The sequence below is a fragment of the Furipterus horrens genome, unplaced genomic scaffold (genome assembly GCF_987537825.1).
Source record: "Furipterus horrens unplaced genomic scaffold, mFurHor1.1.pri manual_scaffold_2, whole genome shotgun sequence".
Taxonomy (NCBI): Eukaryota; Metazoa; Chordata; class Mammalia; order Chiroptera; family Furipteridae; genus Furipterus; species Furipterus horrens.
In genome coordinates this window covers 152,512,125-152,533,729 of record NW_028327172.1, presented here as the reverse complement: position 1 = coordinate 152,533,729, position 21,605 = coordinate 152,512,125, and the positions used below count along the sequence as shown (strand labels likewise).

The window sequence follows — 21,605 nt, the reverse complement described above, 5'->3', positions numbered from 1 at the left end:
AAGCCAGGTAACAAAAGACAAATACCATATGATATCACTCAATATAGGAAACTAATGAACAACACAAACAAATGAGGAAAGTTGAACCAGAGGCATGTAAACAAGGAGCAGACTAACAGTTACCAAGGGGGAGTGGGGAGGGGGAGTAGGGAGGTAAGAAGAGAATGGGTCTAGTTAAGAAACTAGTATAAATGACCCATGGACGTGGACAATGGGGTGGGGAATGACTGTGGGAGGAAGGTTGGGCAGGGTGAGGGGGGAGCAATGGGGAAAAAATGGGACAACTGTAATAGAAAAAAAGTAAAATAAATAATTTTTTAAAATGAGCAAATTCACACAATATACATTTTTCCCCACCCAAACTGGCCCAAATAAGAGTTTAAAGATGCTTTCCAAATCAATTCAATTAATTCTTCCATAAATGGTACCTGGGCATCAATGTTTTTGTTTTGTTTTGTTTTTACGAGCCTGGCTGATTCCACTTCGCATTCAAAATTGAAAATCTTTGGTATGTTACTGGTAGAGGGTAAACTATGTTTGCTTTCTATATAGAGTATCAAAAAATAATTTTTTTATATAAACCAGCTTGGTTGGTTTCTTTTCATTATCTCCCTTTATATAAAAAAATTATGCAGTACTTCTCAAATTTATTGTGCACATATTTTTTCTTTTTATTAAAACAGCTTTATTGAGGTATAATTGATATAAAAAAAGTGGACATAGTTAATGTATACAATTTTATGAGCTGGGACATATGCTTATACCTTTGAGGCCATGATCACAATCAAGGTAACAGACAAATCCATCAGCTCCAAAAGTTTCCCTTTGTCTCCCCCTTTTTTCTGGCAATAACACTTAACATGAGATCTTACCCTCTTAACTGTTTAGTGCACAATACAGTAACATTAACTATGGCACTATGCCGTACAGCAGATCTCTAGATCTTAGTCATCTTGCATGATTGAAATTTTTATACCCGTTGCATAACTCCCCATTAGAACTATCAAAATTTTAAATGTGCATACTCTTTGACCCAACTGATTCCATTTCAAAACAGCTATTCTACAGAAATAGTGTACATATTAAAGAATAAGTAAACATATTTGTTGTAGCATTGTTGTAATAACAAAAACTGATTTGGGGAAAGATTAACAAGTTATCAAAAAGGGAGCTGTTACATTATTGATATACAGTAGTCCCTCTCTGTATCGCAGTTCACTTATCACAGCTTCGCTATTGCGAAATTTTTAAAAATATTATATTTAGTTATTTATCGCGGATTTTTCACTATATTGTGGGATTTTGCAGTACTCTATATGTATGTTGTTAAAGTTACATAGGTTTAAGAGTGTAGAATATGTTTAAGAACATAAGTAGTGTTTATAAAAGTGTGGAAAAGGTTAATAAGGGACTGGGAATGGTTTATAAGTGTGTGGGAAAGGATAATAAAGCCTTAAAATATACATAAATACTGAAATAAATGTAAGGTTCCTACTTCATGGATTTTCACCTAATGCGGGGTTGTCTAGAATGTGATACCCGCGATAAGTGAGGGAATACTGTATACAAGGTGGGGCAAAATTGGTTTACAGTTGTGAGTCTGCAAAACATAGTTTATTCTTGTATCATTATTTATTAATTATTGCATTATTTTCCATACAAACAACTGTAAACCTACTTTTGCTTCACCTGGTACATATAGTGAAATATACTATGCAACAATTAAAAGGACTGAAGCAGATATGAAAGATCACCAAGACTTAACACTATGTATCAAAAATATATATAGAATTAGAAGTAGTATGACTTTGGTTTATGGATAAAAATTATTAATGTATATGTATATTAACAGAAATATCCAGAAGGGGGCTTTTATTTTTATTCTTTTACATGGCTTGAGTATTTACAATGAGCATATGCTAATGAATTTTAGAATATTTTAAGATATTAAATGCAGAAGGCGGTAGGGAAGAACCAAAAGAGGAGCATGCTTCTCTTATGCCCTGCATGTCACAGAAACATTAGGAGGCCACAATGAGACAGCCACACCAACCCAGAGAGCAAAGGCTGGGAAAAGAGTTATAGCCTCCACCAACAGGAATCGCAGAGACTCATGTGTAGGGGACCATTCTGTGTGGTTTCGAGAATTGTAGCCCAGAAGCCACAAGCCGGACTCCTGCTGTGGGCCTTGTCAGACTCAACCGGAACACCAGGAAGGTGAGGCAGACAAGATCAAAGGCCACTCAGAGGGTTCCCATGGGAATTGGATTTGAAGAATGCATATTATGCTTTAGAGCTTGCTCTGCTTTTCTTATCTCTTAGTTAACTATAAACAATCTGTAGCTAAAAATGTATGAAGCCTTGCACCTAATGCCAGTGTGGTGTCAAGATGTTTAATAGACCCTGACAGATTGGTCACTGTGTTCTCTATATTGATATCTGTAATCAGTAACTGTCAACTGTAATCCAAGTATCTGAAAACTAATTGATGATTTATGAATTTCGACCTTGTATCTCCCATACATACCCTTCTCAATAAAAGGCATGGGAGATGGGAGTTTTGCACACTTCTTCCTTAGAGAGATTTGCCACCTCCCATCCCTCCAGACAAAATACAGTGTCCTGGATAAATCTGTTCTCTCAGCCATGATCCTGAAACCTCTGCTGGACAGGGAGTTTCCCACTGAGCCGGGGCATTGGAGGCAGACAGTCTTACTAGTAGACCAAAAAGGGACATGAAGTTTAATATCCATCCTATAAATATTCACTTTTCAAAAACGGTTACAATAGATTTATCAGCATATGTAAAATGAAAGCTCACTTATACCAAATCTGGTACCTCTTATTCCTTTAGAAATTCAGTATGCAAACTTCTGTAGCAGGGCATGAATATGTGTTTTGTTTTGTTTTGTTTTGTTTCAATTACAGTCTACATTCAATATTATTTTGTATTAATCTCAGATGTGCAGCACAATGGCTAGATAAGTGTATACAAAATGTTCCCCCAGATATTTCCAATATCCACGTGGCATCATATAGTTATTACAATATTACTAACTATATTCTCTATGCTGTACTTCATATGTCCATGACTGTTTTGTAACTACCAATTTGTACTTCTTAATCCATTCACCTTTATCACCCAACACTCCTCCCCTCAACAACCATCATTCTGTTCTCTGCATTTATAAGTCTGTTTCTACTTTGTTCATTTATTTTGCTCTTTAGATTTCACATATAAGTAAAGTCATATGGTATTTTTTTCTTTGACCTATTTCATTTAGCATACATAATACCCTCTAGGTGCATCCATGTTGTCACAAATGGTAAGATTTCATTCTTTTTTATGGGCAAGTAATAATCCATTTTATGTATATACAGACCATCACTTTTTTATCCACTCATCTACTGATGATGGATGGGCACTTGGGTTGCTTCCATAGCTTGGCTATGGTAAATAATGCTGCAAAGAATATAGGAATGCATATATTCAGTCAAATTAGTTTTGGGTTTTTCTGCATATGAACCCAGAAGTGGAATCACTGGGTCATGAGGCAGTTCCATTTTTAATTAATTAATTTTTTTTACATTTATGCTATCTTTATTTTTACCTATGTACTTATCTTTATCAAAAAAAGTGTATATCTTTTTCTTAGTATGCATTGCAGTTATTGACCAATTAGTTCCCATTTCAGCCAGATGTACTCTTTTCAGTATCCCTTTAGAGTCTGTTAGAGAAAATCTGGCAAAACTATTCTTCAAAATGAAAGAAATTAAGACATATTGAGATATGCTGGATATAAAATTCTTCCTTGATAGTATTCTTTCCCTTTCAGCACTTTGAATAAGTCTTTTCACTGTCTTCTGCTCTCTATTGTTTCAGAGGAGACATCATCCTTGAATCTTACTGAAGCTCCTTTGTACATGTGAGTAATTTCTTTCAAGATTCTCTTTGTCTTTGATTTTTGTTAGTTTGAATATGATGCGTCTAGGTGTGGATATCTTTGAGCTTATTCTATTTAATATTCATGATCTGTTTGGATGTTTAAATTAATATTAATCAAACTTGGAGAGTTTTGCCCATTATTTCTTCAAATATTATTTCGGCGTCTTTCTCCTCACTCCTTCTGACTCCTGTTTGTGTACATGGGTGCACTTAAGGGCATCCCGCAGATCTCTGAGGCTTTGTTCATTGTTATCCTTTTTTCTTTCTTACAGAATAAGCTCAGGTAACCCATTTTCAAGTATACTGACACTTTCTTCTGCCTTCTAAATTATGGTGTTGAAAACTCCTCTAGTAAGCTTTTGGTTTTTGTATTTTGCTTTTTAATGCCAGAATTTCTATTTGATTCTTTTTAATAACTTCTGTCATTTTTCAGTAATTAATTTGATGTGGTCATATAATACTAGCCAGTGGTGGCATAAACTGTTACGATTCAGTAGCACTGTATTATCATATTCATTTCATTATCTTTGCTTTTTACCTACTCTTATTTATTAAGGATAGCCAAAAGGCAAGAAGAGCTTAAAGCTCAAGACTAAAAAAGTTATTTGTGGAGATGAGAAGCCTCTCCATTACTTCCATCATCTTCATTGCAATAAAAATAAAAGTAATCAGTTCTTTAAAAAATATATTTTTTGTGGGCAATACAGGGGTGGGCAAGAGTAGGTTTACAGTTGTTCATAATAAATACAATAATTAATAAATAATAAAACAAGAATAAACTCTATGATTTTCATACTCACAACTATAAACCTATATTTGCCCTCTCCAAATAAACATACAAATAACACATCTCAGATAATCCAAGTATGTAAAATGTGTTCACTTCTTCCACTACATTATTTAAAAAAAAACATACATGCAAACTCTACTGAGTAAAAATTTTACTAGATATTAAAATTTAAAATATCTTAAAGACTTCCAACAGGTAGTGTTTTTACATACAAAGTCCTCCTCTTTTTGTCATGGAGATGCTTTCTAAGTTAACCCACATCAATGTAACAACAGATGTCTTCACTTAAAGACTGTTTTGCAGGAAAGTTGAACTACTTTTCTTTTCTAACTACTTCTGTTGGGGTGCATAAACAGTGATCATTGTTCTCCATTTTTGAAAGATTCTTTTCAACAAAAATAACACTGCACTATCACAGTCTTCTTCAGCTCTTTAATTAAAACTTCACAAAAGAGCACACTCTCATAGGTCTTCCAAAAATGACCATTGAATTTCTTTGTTAAGAAGTGATCCAAGTTTAATTGACTGATTATGCAAATGAAGAAAACCAAACAAGAGAGAAAATAGGAACTTACAGGAGCAAGGCCTGCAGGCCTCTGGGGTCCTGAATTTCTTGACATCAGGACGGAACAACCAGGTAACTGGCAATAAAGATAGAAACCTGGATGTCATCCTGGCCCACAGCCACCTTCTGTATGAGGGGGGATAGAGCACTTCTCAGCCTTCCCACCAATGAAACAAGGATCACACTACCTGACACTCCAAAACCCAATCAAAGGGAAAGGAATTTAACTGGAATCGATTGCAAGGCACATCAAATTCCTGTGATGAAAATTATATGCAGGCATACCTTGGAGATGTTACAGGTTCAATTCTGGACCACTGCAATAAAGTGAGTTGTAATCTTTCTGCTGGTGGATGGTGTGGCCCTCAATTTGTAAAAAACACAAGATGGGTGAAGAGCAAAGAAGTAAAGCACCATGAAAGAAGGTTAGCCTGTAACTCCCAATTACCCCTGAGAAGAACTCTTGAACCAATTAAGAGGTGTGTGTTTTGTTTAATTAATTTGTCAAAGATCATTAAGAAACTGAACACCACGAAAGCAATCTTTAACCAAGGTTTTCAAGTATGAGAATGTCACTGCTGATAATCCATCCTCCAGACAGGAAATCCAGACCTTGCAGGGAGGGAACCCTGAGTATTTTTTGAGAAGCCTCATGGGATCTGTGATGTGATCATCTTTTAGATGTCACTCTGAAGTACGGTCCTGGTTTCTGCTAAGTGGAAGGAATCACCCAGCACCTTCACTTTTCATGGCCTGAGAATTCTGAATTTGTAGATACATGACAGAGGAAAAGCTAGCAAGGCCCCTGGCTCATGTGAAAGTGATATCAACACCAGTGTTTTATGAAATTGATCACAAAGAATGAACAAAGTGGACACTACTCCTCACCAACACATCTGGATGGGGGCAGAGGATAACAGTGCAGTGATGTCCATCTGTCATCATAAGCTGTCACTCAGCAGTTTACAGCACACTTTTTCCACTGAGTGACAGGTGTTCAGACAATGTCACCATTCCCCTAGAACACAGGAACAATGACTGCCCCAGTATCACATTCAAGGCTGGTACCACATTTGTGATTTTTACATTAAAAAGCCCATCATCTCCCCAGTCTTCGTATCTAGTTACTCAGAGGTTTAGTATATAGGAACTTCCAATGAGAAGAAAGCTTATTTAAAAATAGACATTTTTCTCTTTTTGCTTCCAATCTTCCAAATTATTTATCTTCCTTTAATTAATCTATTGTGTCGAAAAGCTAGTTGCATAAAATTAACAAATAAAATGTTACTTTAAAATTTTTTCAAAGTCCAATGATGCAATCTGCTAATAAGAGGAAAGACCACCAATTTTAGCATAGGAATTCTAATCCAAAAACATTGCCTTGGTTGTATTGGGTTGGCCAAAAAGTACATTACATTTTATCCATTCGATGGCTCTAGTCTTTCACTTCATTTGAAACAATTTTGTTTGATTTTATTGTGACAGCTGTCATACCAGTACTTTTTTAAAAAACTTATCAAAACTGATGAATTTTTGTGCAGCCATTTTAATGTTGAAGGGGGAAGAAAATACACAACATTTTTGGCGTATTATGCTTTATTATTCAAGAAAGATGAAATGCAACTGAAATGCAAGAAAAAAAGACAATGCTGTAACTGATCAAATGAGTCAAAAGTGGTTTGTGAAGTTTCATGCTGAAAATCTCTTGCTGGACAATGCTCCATAGTCAGGAAGCCCAGTTGAAGTTGATAGCAATCAAATTGAGACATTATTTGAGAACAATCAATTTCATACCACTCAGGAGACAGCCGACATACTCAAAACATCCAAATCAATACAGTTGTTGGTGAAAATGTGTCTTTTAGTTTATGGAAAAAAACGTAACAGACTTAGGCCAACCCAATACTAACTCAAGTGAGAGGTAGCAACTTTCTGTTTATCTATTAGGAGGTCACACACATCCAATCATGAATAAAAAGACAAAAATAGGTCCTCAGCTCTTGCTCCTCAGCTTCATTCCTTCCCCTGGCTTCCAAACAGGCAGCTTCATTTTTTAATGAATAATTTGAGTTTCAATCCTTTATTTCCAACTATCACATTGGCTGAATCTATTTGGATATTTCACTATCTTCAAACTTAACCTGTCCAAAACGAAACCCTCCTTATAAACTAGTGTTCTCCCTTTCTTGGTCATTTCTTTGTGCTTCCAAGGACAGTATCCTACTCCAAGACCCCACACACCCCCATTATCAACACAAGCCCTCTGTCGCTTGCCACTCAGATTCATTTTGCATATCACCTTGCTGGATTCGGCTTTCTCAATCAATGCTTTCATCATCCTGCTCTCCCTGGTGATCTCTAATCAAAATCTCAGGTGCAGAAATAGGCATCCAGGAGGAAGGGGGTATACCTGAGGAAATCAGCCTGAGGATTAACCCTAGATTCCTCCACTACTGGAGCAACTATTCAAAAATAGATCAGCCCAATGAAGCACTTCAGATGAGGGGCAGATGTCTCCAACTTGCTTGCTAATACTACTCCACCTGAGCCTGGAGCTGATGCCAGGCCAGTACAGACAACTCATCCTCAACTCACAGTCCTGGGAAATTCCTGCAAGGGGGATAAGGCATGATTCTGGACCCAGGTTCTGAGATCCCTCCAAATCACCTAAAAGCTGACTTTTTTTTTTTTTTTTTAGAGAGAGAGGGGAAAGGAGGGAGAAAGAGAGGAAGAGAAACATCAGTGTGTGGTTGCCTCTCACACACCTCTAACTGGGGAACTGGGGACCTGGCCTGCAACCCAGGTATGTGCCCTGACTGGGAGTCAAGGTGGCAACTCTTTGGTTTACAGGCTGGCACTCAATCCACTGAGCCACACCAGCCAAGGCCAAACAACCATTTTCTTGACTTCACTCTAGTCTTCTCAATTTTCTCCTGGATTTATTGATCCTATGGTATTAAAATTTTAACCCGATTCACACTGAAATGGATTTCAATGGGCTTTCAACCTTGGGACCCAAGATTCAGTCTTCCCTTTAAGAATACATCAGGGAGAAACAAGATGGCAGAGGAGTAAGTGGAAGCTACACTAACTTCCTCCCAGAACTAGTCTGGATTTACAACGTAATTTTGGAGAAATCATCTGGAATAACCAACCGAACACCAGCTGGAGAGAAATCTTATAACCACGGAGAGACAGAAAAGGCCGCTACATCACAACGTGACCGGTAGGGAGTGAGGAGACATGGAAGGTCTGGCTGGGCTCACACGGGTGGCAGCTGAAGGGACTGAGAAACAGCTCAGCAGCCAGGGGTTCCCCCTGAGAAGCGCAGGGTCCAAACCCCCAGCTGGGCTCCCCAGCCTACAGCAACAGAGTGGAAAGTAAAATAGTATCCAGCTGAGAAAAGCGAAAAGCCACAGGGTTTCTTGCTAGCCGGAGAGAAACAGCTGGAGAAAAAGAGCTCTTAAGCGGATCACATACAAAAATATTTTGGCCCCCACTTACCCTGGGCTCAAGCGGAGGAAAGGCAGAGAGGACTGGAGACGGACGCTTGGGGAGAGTTTGGTGTGGTGGCTTTGAGGGGAGAGCTGGGGAAGCGGCCGGCCGGGTCCCAGTGCTGACTCATCCCCACACTGCACGCAGACCATTCCCCTCCAAGTGTTGTCAGCCTGAGGGGAAGCAAAAGCCCTGCCTACAGGGATTAAGCTGCCACACCCACGGTCCTTAAGCCTGACAGCTAATCACAGATTGAATAGATTAACAACAAGCCAGACAAAGGCAATAGATCCCTGAAAGCCTCCAACAGGCTGCCTAGGCCCAGACTGGTACAGGATCTGACGCCACCAGGGGCAGATCCAGGGAGTGCAGATCATTCTAAGAAGCACCAACAAACAATAGGAGTCACAAAAATGGGGAGACAGAGAAACAACACACCATCGAAAGGAAAGGCAGAGTCCCCAGAAAGAGTGCTAAATGAAATAGAGGGGAGCTAACTATCAGATATGGAATTGAAAGCATGTATTATGGAGAAGCTCAATGAGCTCAGCGGAAACTACAAAGAACTCCAGAAAAACTACAGTGAACTCCAGAAGAACTATAAGGAACTTACTGAGAATTATACCAGCATCAAAAAGGACATGGAAGCTATCAATAAGAGCCAGGAGGAAATGAAGAATACGATCTCTGAATTGAAGAACACAGTAGAAGGAATTAAAAACAGTCTAGAGGAAGCAGAAAATCGGATCAGCGAGCTGGAGGACAATGTAGACAAAAACTCACAGACAATACAACAAAATGAAAAAAGGCTGAACAAGACTGAAGAGCCTCTAAGACAGCTGCAGGACAACATGAAACGTAATAATATCCGTATCATAGGAATTCCAGAAGGAGAAGAAGAAGAGCAAGGGATCGAAAACCTCTTTGAAAAACTAATGACAGAAAACTTCCCTAACATGAAGAGAGAAAGAATCATGCAACTCCAGGAAGCACAGAGGGTCCCAATGAAGATGAACCCCAACAGGCCCACTTCAAGACACATCATAATTAAAATGGCAACATTCAAAGACAAAGAGAGAATCCTAAAAGCAGCAAGAGAGAAACAACTAATAACATACAAGGGAGCTCCAATAAGGCTATCATCAGATTTCTCAGCAGAAACACTACAAGCCAGAAGGGAATGGCAAAATATATTCCAAGTAATGAAAAACAAAGGCCTACAACCAAGAATACTCTACCCAGCAAGGCTCTCATTCAAAATGGAAGGTGAAATAAGGAGTTTCCAAGACAAAAGAAGGTTAAAAGAATACATCTCCACCAAACCAGTATTGCAAGAGATGCTAAAGGGTCTGCTTTAAGAAGATGAAGAAACAGAGAGAGACAGAGAGGAACACGAGTACAAAGGGGGAAAATGACAATGAATAAGTACTGAAAGAAAGAAGGAACTTCTACCATTTGCAACAACATGATTGGAACTAGAGAGAATTACGCTTAGCGAAATAAGCCAGGCAACAAAAGAAAATTACCTTATGCTATCACCTGTTACAGGAAACTAATGAACAACACAAACAAATGAGCAAAATTGAACCAGAGGTATGTAAACGAGGAATAAACTAACAGTAACGAAGGGGAAAATGGGAGGGAGAGAAGTGGTAAGAAGGGGAAGGGTCTAGTCAAAGAACATGTATAAATGATCCATGGACATGGACAACTGGGTGGGGACTGAATGTGGGAGAAGGGAGGGACAGGGTGCAGAGAAGCAAGAGGAGGGGGAAAGTGAGACAACTGTAATGGAAAAACAAACAAACAGAAAAATTTTTTAGTGGGGGAAAAAAATTAAAAATATAAAGAATAGAAATGCAAGTTCAGTGAATATTAGAAGGACAAGGATTTTCCTTCACACTGTATATATTTTCTCCCTATCTGATCCCTCCAGAATTTGGCATTCTAAACAAGTAAGTAATGACCTAAGTTTCTTTGCATAAAACTAAAAGACCAGTTGTTAATAACGATTTTTTTGACTAAGACTTTGACTGGAATGTCATGCCTAAAGGAGACATGCTTGGGCTTTGGTTGTTACCAAAAAGCCCTGAGCAACTGGGACTGACCTTCAAAGGTAATAAAAGTCCACGAGATAAAAGGCCTGGTACCTTGGATGGATGAGCGGTCCATAGCAATCTTTCCAGGGAAGGAATGAAGGTTGTTTTCCTGAAAGATGGCTAGAAGGGACCTTAAGGCACAATAGAAAACCAGAAGGACCTGGAAAAGACAGGTGTTTACAGGCAAGGCTGAATGCCAGGTATGTGGCTCAGCTTCTGTGCCCTGAAGGGCAGACTGAAGGTCACCCTAAATGTTCCTTACGTAAGTTCCAGCAAAGCAGAACTAAAGATCATAAGTGATCATTTGCTGCTCTTGTGTTTATGCAAATGAACAGGATAAATTAAAAATGAACTTAATGCAGTCCCTTTAATGACAAAGAGGGTAATCTTAGGGAGAAAAATCAAGATTCAAGGAAGATCACAATGCCCAGTGGTAGACTATAAAGTAGTGCAGCTAACCGTCTTTAAAGTTTCTTTTCATTTAAAATTTGTTTTCATTTGAAAGTTAAACTATGTCTGTGTCATTATCAAAGATGTTTAATTTACAGGCAAGAAGAATGTCAAATGCCTTGCAACTGGATGTCTTTCTGATAAGACAGTCCTACAGATTTAGAGACATGTATGTGGGTTATGTTACATAAATTAACATGTGTTTTCTGTTTTCAAAGGGCATAAGCCTACGATCTCATTACCTGAGTGATTGTCTGTACGTATAGGCCTCACTTAATCCTGTCTGCATTGCTGCCTCCTGAGACTCAATGGTTTGGCTGAACTAAGTGGCTGGGTTGGTGAAGAACGGGGTGGTCTGTGGGCTTCACTTTAAAACTGGTTTCTCTTTTCTATCCTAATGGCTTGGACAGAAAGAGCCCAGAGGCCTGAGAGGGGGGATACCTAAAATATTTCCCTCAGTCCAAACTAAGTATAATGGGCAAAAGGGTTTTGGACAGGTGAGATGTACCTGGCATACCTTCCTCCAAAGAAACCCTTCTTTTCCCTAATGTGGGACATTGAAAAATTAATACCTGTCTTTTGTCATCTAGTGGTTACGGATTGAATGATGTCCTTTAACCCTGTTGCCCCCAGAATACAACAAGGATGCCAGCCTATTAAACCAAGCATGCCATTGTCCAGAGACAGCCAACCAACTTGGAGTCTGCACGATCCTTCCGCTTGTGGGAAGGCCACCCTCCCCTCCACACCCCCACTCTTATTAGGGATTTCTTGACCCAAGGGTAGGTAGGACGACGACCATGTCCAGCTTGAAGCAGCTAGAGGAGCTCGAGACCTTCGTCCATTGTCCTTTATAAGATTGTAAAGGGTCTCAAGTCTGAGAGGGAGGGATTGTTATTTTTTATTGTTAAAATATTTAACTAATTAATTAATTATTTTTTAAAAAAGGGGAGCAAAGGGGAAAAAAATTGGAACTATTGTAACAATATAATCAATAAAATATACTAAAAAATAAAAAGAATACTTACATCAATGTGCATGAAATGCAGATCTACTATAATTATGACCTTTTAACATTTTATCTCATGTTACTGAAGAGAACCCATCTGTATTTATAATACTTGTGACTAATAAGTCCACATTTACAAACAAACAAAAAATCCTCCACTCCCCTCCTATTTCACAAAGGGGTTCTCCACATACCTCATTAGAAACGAGTAAAACTTCTATATTTTTAGAGAGTTTCACAGAATCAGTGTGGTGCATACACCTTAATAAACCATGTCCCCCAGTCGTGGGAACTGATCCAAAGCAAACTGCAATATTTTGAAGCAGTTCTGGCCAGAGAAGAAAATAATATCCATATAAAGCTAGCAAATGCAGTATACAAAATAGTACACTTACAAAGAGAAGAGGAGCAGGAAAAGAAGGCAAGGAGAGGAAGAGAAGTCTGGGAAAGACAGCAACAGAAATGACTGCTTCAGAGGACACGTGTGAAGAACAGCACAGCTTGGTCCCTCTAGAAACTTGTGCTCTCCCTATCACACCTCTGGTCAAAGAGTGGAGAGATAAGGCTGTACTCACTAGCAAGACCTCTGCAAGACACAAATAAACTTAATATGGTCTCTCCACTCAAGGAGCAACTGATAAGACACACATGCTGAACCATAATGATAGAAGGCAGAAGGTAAGGGCATCTCACTAAGGTAACTGAGAAAGCGTTTACTGCTTCATTTAGAAAGGGTTTACTGCGCATTCATCAGCTATGTGGGGGGAAAGGAAATTGGAAGTTTGGTGAATAAAAATGCAAGGTATTCATTAGTTTTAAATTTTAAATTGTTTCTTAAAAATCCAGATTAAAAGGATATATACACATATATAAAACTTGCAAGATGTAATGAATGTATGTCAAAGCCAAATCATTAAGTACAAACTCACTTTACTTGAGTGCCAAGATCTGAGCTCATAGCTCTGGATAAATAATAAGCTATAGTTCATCGACCTGTTTGGGTATTAATGAGCTCATCAAATTTTTTTCAACAATCACAGACATTGCTGTACTTGGAAAATTGTAAGTAAAAAGTCAGGTCAATGTTAACATTTCTCTGCTAGTTTAAGTCTACATTTAGGCATATTTTTATAAATTAAAATGTCATTAAAACTTATTTTGAGACTGCCTAGAGACATTCGATTTTGCATTTCACAGACTTTTAATGTCCTTTTGTGTCTCCATATAAAACATTTATCTGTGTCAAAACCTTGAAATCATTTGTAGATATACTTTTTCTTTTATTGGCCATGCTAAGAATATTTACCTGTGGGAACTATAATAATTCCAAGCAATTTACTGTCTGGCCAAAAGTATCACATTTGCACATAATTTATTGATGAAGAACTTGTGCAAACTTAAGTAGCACTTCATCAATAAATGTTTTCCTTAGCTGTTTTGGGACAGAAATAATGCATCCCTTTTTGGCCTAGTATTATATGGATTTATCCTAAATAGTTGTAAAATTTAAGATAGTTATCCAATAATTAGACTATTTGGAGAACCCCTTTGCCATGTTCACTGTGAGGATGTTATTGAAGAAGTAATTCACTAATTTACTCAAAATCTGCCCCATTAAGTCCTCAGGGAGAAAATTCTTCCTACTCTTATCACCAGAATGGGTTACACACATGGACAACTGAGTTATTTCTATCTAATTATGGTAAGTCTTTCCTTCACTGTATCAACTCACTGCATTTTCCTCCCTTTGTTGTTTGCTAGAAAACTTAAAGCAAAACTTGAGGGCCACCTGTGTACATCAAGTCTCCACACCAAACGCTCTCTATGGAAATAATATGTAATAGAAAGTATTATTATTGCCAATACTTTACATGTATTAACTTCATTTAATGTGCATAGTAATCCTAAAGTATGGAAACTTTCATCTTGCCCTCTTGGCAAATGAGGAAAATAAAGTCTAGAGAGACCCACTAACTCCAAGACTACCGAGCTAGTAAATGGCAGAATCTGAGTCAACTGAAGCCTTTCTGACATCAATAATCATGCTTCTAACTACTACTATGTTATTATGTTCCAAGCCCTGCTGATGCTTCTGCTCTTTGACTCTTTATTTCCTTTTAATAATGAAACACAGTTAATAGACCAGAATTCTTTGAATTAACAACAGCACTCTTCCAAACCTTCCCAAGACCATGCCTGACCACCAACACTCATCTGGATCAAGCTGTGCAAGTGCTGTGTGACAAAGTGTTCCACTGCCAATCTTTCCCCCCACTGACATGTTCTTTATGAGCAGAGGAGAGATCATGGGCAGCTCGGAAGTTCAGTAAAGGATCATGGTATTGTCAGGAAGGTTTTCTGAGTCTGGACATTGGTGCCATTATGCCCAGCTGAGCTGTCTAGTTGATTGTACAGTTTGTGCACAAAGACACCTGTCAAGTGGGCATAGGACCATGGGGCCTGAACTCCAGCCTGTGCTCCATGCTAGTGTTTCAAAATGCCTGACAGATTTGGAATAAGAAATCAGAATTCCTAGAAATTCTCAGGAATTCCAGAAATCACAAGTTACTCCATACTTTTTTCTAAATTTTATTTACATTTAAAAAATAATAACCACAGATGCAAACAAACATAGAAGCCTGTCAAGATGAGCAGACAGAGAATTATGGCTCAAAAGAGGGAGAGGATCAAGGTCCCAGTGGGAGCAGACAAGAAGATAGAGAACCTAACATGTAGAGTTCAAAACACTGGTAATAAAGATCCTCACAGGCTTGACAAATATGCTTAAGTGTGGCAAACACATAAGGGAAGAAGTGAAGGCTATACTAAGTGAAATGAAGGAAAATCCGTACAAAACCAATGGTGAAGGGAAAGAAGCTGGGGTTCAACTCAATGATTTAAAACATAAAGAAGAAAAAAACAGTCAACCAGTGCAGACTGAGGAAGCAATAATTGAAAAAAAATGATGAGAGGCTTGGGAACCTCTGGGACAACTTTCAACATGCCAACATCCAAATCATTGGGGTGCCAGAAGGAGAAGAGGAAGAGCAAGAAACTGAAAGCTTATGTGAAAAAATGAGAGAAAACTTCCCAAATTTGGTGAAGGAAATAGACATACAAGTCCAGGAAGCACAGAGACCCAAAGAGGACCACACCATGACACATCATAATTAAAATGCACAAGGTTAAAGATAAAGAGAGAATCTTAAAAGCAGCAAGAGAAAAGCAGAGAGTTACCTACAAAGAGGTGCCTATAAGACTCTCAGCTGATTTCTCAAAAGAAACTTTGCAGGCAAAAAGGGACTGGCAAGCAGTATTCAATGTGATGAAAAGCAAGGACCTACAACCAGGACTACTCTATACAGTAAAGCTATTATTTAGAATAAAAGGGCAGATAAAGTGCTTCCCAGATAAGGTAAAGCTAAAGGAGTTCATCATCACCAAGCTATTATTATATGAAATGTCAAAGGGACTTATTTAAGTAAAAGAAGATCAAAACTATGAACATTAAAATGGCAACAAACTCACAACTATCAGCAAATGAATCTAGAAAATAAAAACAAAATCCAACTAAGCAAACCAGAATAGGAACAGACTCATAGGTACGGGGATCATTTGGAGGGTTAACAGCTGGGAGGGGAAAGAGGGAGAAATGAAGAAATGATGCAGGGGTTAAGAAGCATAATTGGCTGGTACAAAATAGATAGGGGAAGTTAAGAATAACACAGGAAAGGGTAAAGCCAAAGAACTTATATGCATGACCCATGGACATGAACTAAAGGGGGTGGGATTGTGTAGGGAAGGTGGGCACTGAGCAAAGGGGAGAAAAGGGGGGGAAAATTGGGACTACTATAACAACATGATCAATAAAATATGCTTTAAAAATAATAATAATCATGACCATACTAGAGAATAATTTCCATAATATTAAACAGTGAATCATTTTTTATGATAGAAATATTAAAAATTAGAGGTTTTCTGTAAAAATAATAAACTATATTTATATTGTAATCACATTTAAAAATGATCTCCACCTGTCATTTGAGACCAGAAAACACTAAAAGAGGAAAACATTAATACAAAATAAATGCCAAATAAAAGCCATTTTAAAAATTGAAAGATTACATTAAAATATTATTACAAGATATAATTCTTAAAATGAAAATTTTAAAGCACACAGAGCACGAATTGTCTTACCAACAGTGTTAGTTTGTTGGTTTTTGTTACATGACTAATATTACAGATATAAAAAAAAATTCTTTCATTTTGCATTGACATTTGTCAAACTGTTAAGAAGCTCCCCAAAATATAGCCAAGGTGGACATTAGGGTTTGCTTTACAAAAGTCATTTCCTTTTTTAATGATGAAAATATTTTATCTGCTTGTCCTGATTCTGGTTTGGCCATTAAAATCTTTGTTTTTTAGCTAATTCAGATTTTAGATCAGTTTCTGGTTTGAAAATGGAGTGTTCCACAACATATTCACATAATCTTCTCTTTGCATTTCTTCTGTTAAATTACTTAGAAAGAACAAATTGTAATTGTAATTTTTTTCAAACACTGAAAAAAATGCCAGCAAAATTATTGGCTAGTACATCCAAATAACATAACATTCAGATCTACTTAGCAAGCTTGACAAGGCTACATAGAATCACAGGTGGAAATGTCAATTAAAATTTAACGACTTATTTTGCTTCCAAATTTGTTATTTCTTGGAACACCACTACTAGGATTTGTAAAAAGTATACTGTGCACATAAGCATATTAATAGTTAGCAAGAATGACTCACTGTTAGCAGCAGACACACATTTAGAACATGGCAACTGCTATGAGCAAGGCTGACTGATTAGACTGTGACCACTTCTTTCCTACTTGCTCCTGTACTGATGCTTGGAAATGCCTACTTTCAACTTTGACTGTGCTGTCAGCATTTTCTTTGTTTTGCTAACTTTATTGAGGAATAATTGACAAGTATAATTGTCACTATTTAAAGTGTACAATGTGCCGATTTGATATACATACACATTGTGGAATGATTACCAAAATTAAAATAATTAACTGTTCTTACTTTCAATGTTGCCAGTAAATTCATTTGAACCAATAATGTCTAAATTTTAATTCTTTAAGGAGAATTAGAATACTTTTTCCCATATTCCCAATTTCTTAGCTACTTTTTCTTGAGATTCATGATTCAGGAAAACATGTGTGTGAGTGTGTGTGTGTGTGTGTGCAGGCATCCCCCATATACACAGTACTTCTCTAACACAGAGAATTGGGGAAACCCCTGTGTAACACCATACTTACAAATCACGGTTAGAGAATTGGGGAAATCCCCTGTATAACACAGTACTTCTATAATACGGTTTCGCTCTAACATGATATGACTATAGGAGATATCCAAGAATTGGTGATAGAAGAAACTGATGAAGTAGTTTTGGTGGAAATGATATCTGGAATGTGCCAAGATAACTGAGGGGACAATAGCACTGATGAAAACGAAGAAGTTAAACAGTTTACTCTAAAAAGTGTAAAGAAAGGCCCTAGACCTAGCCAAACAGTTAGAGTCATATTTCTTAAATGAAGATCTTTGCACTGAAAGGAGCACAAAGTTTGAGAACTTCAAAAGTGCTTAGCACCATGTAACAAAATTTATAAAGATCTCTCAGCTAAGAGCAAGCAATCTAAAATAACAGGTTTTTTGCAAAAAGTAGAGCATAGAAATCAAGATAAGGCTGAAGAAAGTTCAGAGGATGAGGATATCTTGTCAAAAAGAAAATGCATTTGGTTAATGGAGCTTAGAAGTGATGATGAAGAAAACATTACTTAATTCATATTAATATGCAATACCTTTGATGAAAATTGCTTAAATAAAGATATTTCTCTTAATTATAAAACTATAATAGTATGTTTTTTCAATTTTTGGAACCTAACCCCCCTTATTGTACTAGTTCTCTGTTTTGTATAACAGAGACTCACGTAAAACGGCATTTGTTAGGAATCTAACAACTGTCTTATACGGGGGTTACCTGTAATTTTTTTTCCCCCTGAAAACTGCAGCTGAATCTGTGTCCATAGAGGAAGGTGGCATATTTTTCTTGCAGGAAAACTTTTTTAAACTAACATGCCTATAAGACTGTGTCCATGCAGACGGCCTTTGCGATTCACAAAAATATGAACAAACAGGCTATTTTACAGTCAGCTTGGGAAGACCTCAAAGGCACAGAAAAAGTACCCATTAGCACTTTAGGAGTCAAAAATTATCTTCATTATGCAAAACCACTGGCAAATGCCTATGTTGATTTGACGAAAGACATTGTTGATTTGACCAAAGACAAGGAAAACATGAGATGAGTCAAAATGTTGTTTTCACGAGTACTTCTGGACTATATAGTTTTAGACATGGCCTAAATATCAGCTATCTGATATCAGAAATTAATGTTAATGTCGGTTTTGGCAAATCATTTTCTTTTATTTGCTACCCCCAATGCAACTTAAATACAACATTATATGGCCGATTATTATGTAAAATGTTTTTACACATGTGATCTTACTGAAGAGAATAACAGAAATGTATCAATACATATTTTAAGCTTCTACAGTGATTTAGACACTATGCCACATGTTTCAAATATTTTTTCAATCTTTAAACTGATCCTATAGGATATTTATTTTATACCATGGATAGAGAAAAATAAGGCTCAAAACCATAACTTTTCAACAGCCACACTGCTAGTGATTAATAGCAGAAAATTTACTCCAAGTCCAACTTCAAAAACCCATATTCTTTCCATCACACCATACTACAAATCAAAAAAATAGTGGCAGGTCACACTATCTGACAGCCTCCCCAGCTAGGGAAGAGAGCTGGTACCAGGCAGCACAGCTGCTCCAGGAGAACCAACCTTCCGATCCATGAGATAATAAGACCTTCCCTTGTCCACACTTAAATAAAAATAGAGATGCCTACAACATTTACTTGAAAGAAACACACAATAAACTTGGAAGCAGAAAATAAATTTTTGAAAGTTTAAAATAAACATTGCAAACATAGTACAAAAGGTCTGTCTTACCTTCAAATATTTCACCAGCTTCTGAATTTGCCAATATTCCGATGGCAAATCAGCATTTGCTTCTTGACGATGATCAGGTGGTTCTTCACCTTCTTCACTCTCAGAGGAGCTCTCACTAACAATTTCCTCAATCTTATCAGTACTCTTACTAGGAATAATAATAACATATAATAAATATATTCATGCTACAGCATGGACATGGTTATAAAGTTACTATTTCAGTAACATGTTCATAAGTGATTAAAAACTCTCAGAAAACCAAGAATAGAGGGGCACTTCCTCTTTACATAAAGAATATGTACAGAAACCACTTCCAGCAAAGATGGAGGCTTAGACTGATACACTCCGTCTCCCTCCACAACTAAGAAGGAATACAACTACCGCAAAACCAGAAATAACCAGAAGTTCCAGAATATAAAGCTACATGGAAGTCCAATGTATGAAGTAATAAACAACTGGTGCTCGTCCGGACAGGTAGGAGGGGCAAAGCCAGGGCAGAGAGGTCAAGCTGTGCTGGCAGCGGCAGCTGCAGCGATGGGTGCCAGGACTGCGGTAAGCACAGACGCCTGTAGTTAGGGGAGGTGAGAAGCACCTGGGAGCACCCCTAGCTGCAGACCAAACCCGTCAGCTCATGATTCCAAGCTGGGGAAGGCAGACCGCCATGACCTCAGACTGTGAGGCCCGGAGGGCATGGTGATGGAAGAGGAGGTTCCTAGTCTCTCAGCGTAGAGAGAACGGCAGGAATCCATCTTGAACCCCCACCCCCATACAAAATGCCACAGTGTGGTGAGCAGGGTCACCTGGTAGTGACCTAGTGACAAGTGCACGGGGCTCCGCCCTTGATAGCGTAGGAGGTATAACAGCCCCGCCCAGGAAGCAAAAAAACTGCCAGGATGGCAGGGTTAATGATAGAGATCCCAATCACGCAGCTGACCAGAAAGCAAATACATGAAATAACCTACGAACAGATAGATAACCTTTCTGAGGCTGTTTGGAGCTATAGTTATAAGACAGCTTACAGAAATAACAGCAGGACTTAGTCAAGACAGGGAAGGAATGAAGGCTACTTACTCCTGCTGAAGTGAATGAAAACACATACGAAACTAGTGGTGAGGGAAGGAAAACCAGGGATCAAATCAACAAATTGGAACATAGGGAAGGAACAAAGAGTCAACCAGTGCAGAAAGAGGAAACAAAAAGTGAGGAAAATGAGGAAAGCCTCAGAAACCTCTGGGACAACTATAAAAGAATGAACATCTGAATTATAGGGTTCCCAGAAGGTGAAGAAGAACTAGAAATTGAAAAAATGTGTAAAAAAATTATGAAGCAGAACTTCCCTAACTTGGGGAAGGAAATAGACTTATAGGTCCAGGAAGCAGAGAGAGTTCCAAATAAACTGGACCCAGGGAGAACCACACCAAGACACATTATAATCAAAATGTCAAAAAATTAAAGATAAAATCTTAAAAGCAGCAAGAGAGAAGAAGAGAATTATGTACAAAGGGGTCCCAATTAGACTATCAGCTGATTTCTCAAAGGAGACTCTGCAGGCAAGAAGGGACTGGCAAGAAATATTCAAAGTAATGAAAAGCAAAAACCTACAACCACGATTACTCTATCCAGCTAAGCTGTCATTCAGAATAGAAGGGCAGAGAAAGTGCTTCCATGACAAAGTAAAACTGAAGGAGTTAATTAGATCCAAACCACTGTTATATGAGATGTTAAAGGGACTTGTATAGAAGAAAGAGGTCACAACTATGAACATTAAAATGAAAACTCTATCACAACAACCAATAACAGAAGCTAGGGACTCAAAACAAAAGCAAACTTCATAGGCAACGAGAGTGGAAAAAGAATTATAGGTCATCATCATCGGCAGCCGTCCGTCTCGAGAGACGATGGCGTAGCTTCTTGAGAGTCCTATCTGCACCGCCGAGAATGGCTGTGCAGTCCGACTCGGGAGTGACAATCCCTGCCGCACTTGTTACAGGTGAAGGCAGATGGCTGTTGTTGCTGCTGTTGACGCTGCTTCCGCCTCGATCTTTTCTGGACCGCCTCCTCGTTGCGCGCAGCCTCTGCGCGTGACGTACCTTGCCTGACCGTGAGCCTCCAGGCTAGGCAGTCGTCTGCTTGAACTTCCCATGTGTTGAGATTGATGGAGCATTGTGTCATGTCCTTTTTG

General features: G+C 38.1%; 1 protein-coding gene across 2 annotated transcripts in view; it reads right to left on the bottom strand.

Annotated features, from left to right (window-relative positions):
- ODAD2 (outer dynein arm docking complex subunit 2) overlaps positions 1–21,605 on the bottom strand; it is a 229,088-nt gene that overhangs the window by 173,379 nt on the left and 34,104 nt on the right. For both annotated transcript variants that reach the window (XM_090268050.1, XM_090268051.1), the window contains one exon: positions 19,424–19,571. In XM_090268050.1, coding sequence (XP_090124176.1) covers positions 19,424–19,571 — 148 coding nt within the window. The remainder of the gene's footprint in view (positions 1–19,423; positions 19,572–21,605) is intronic.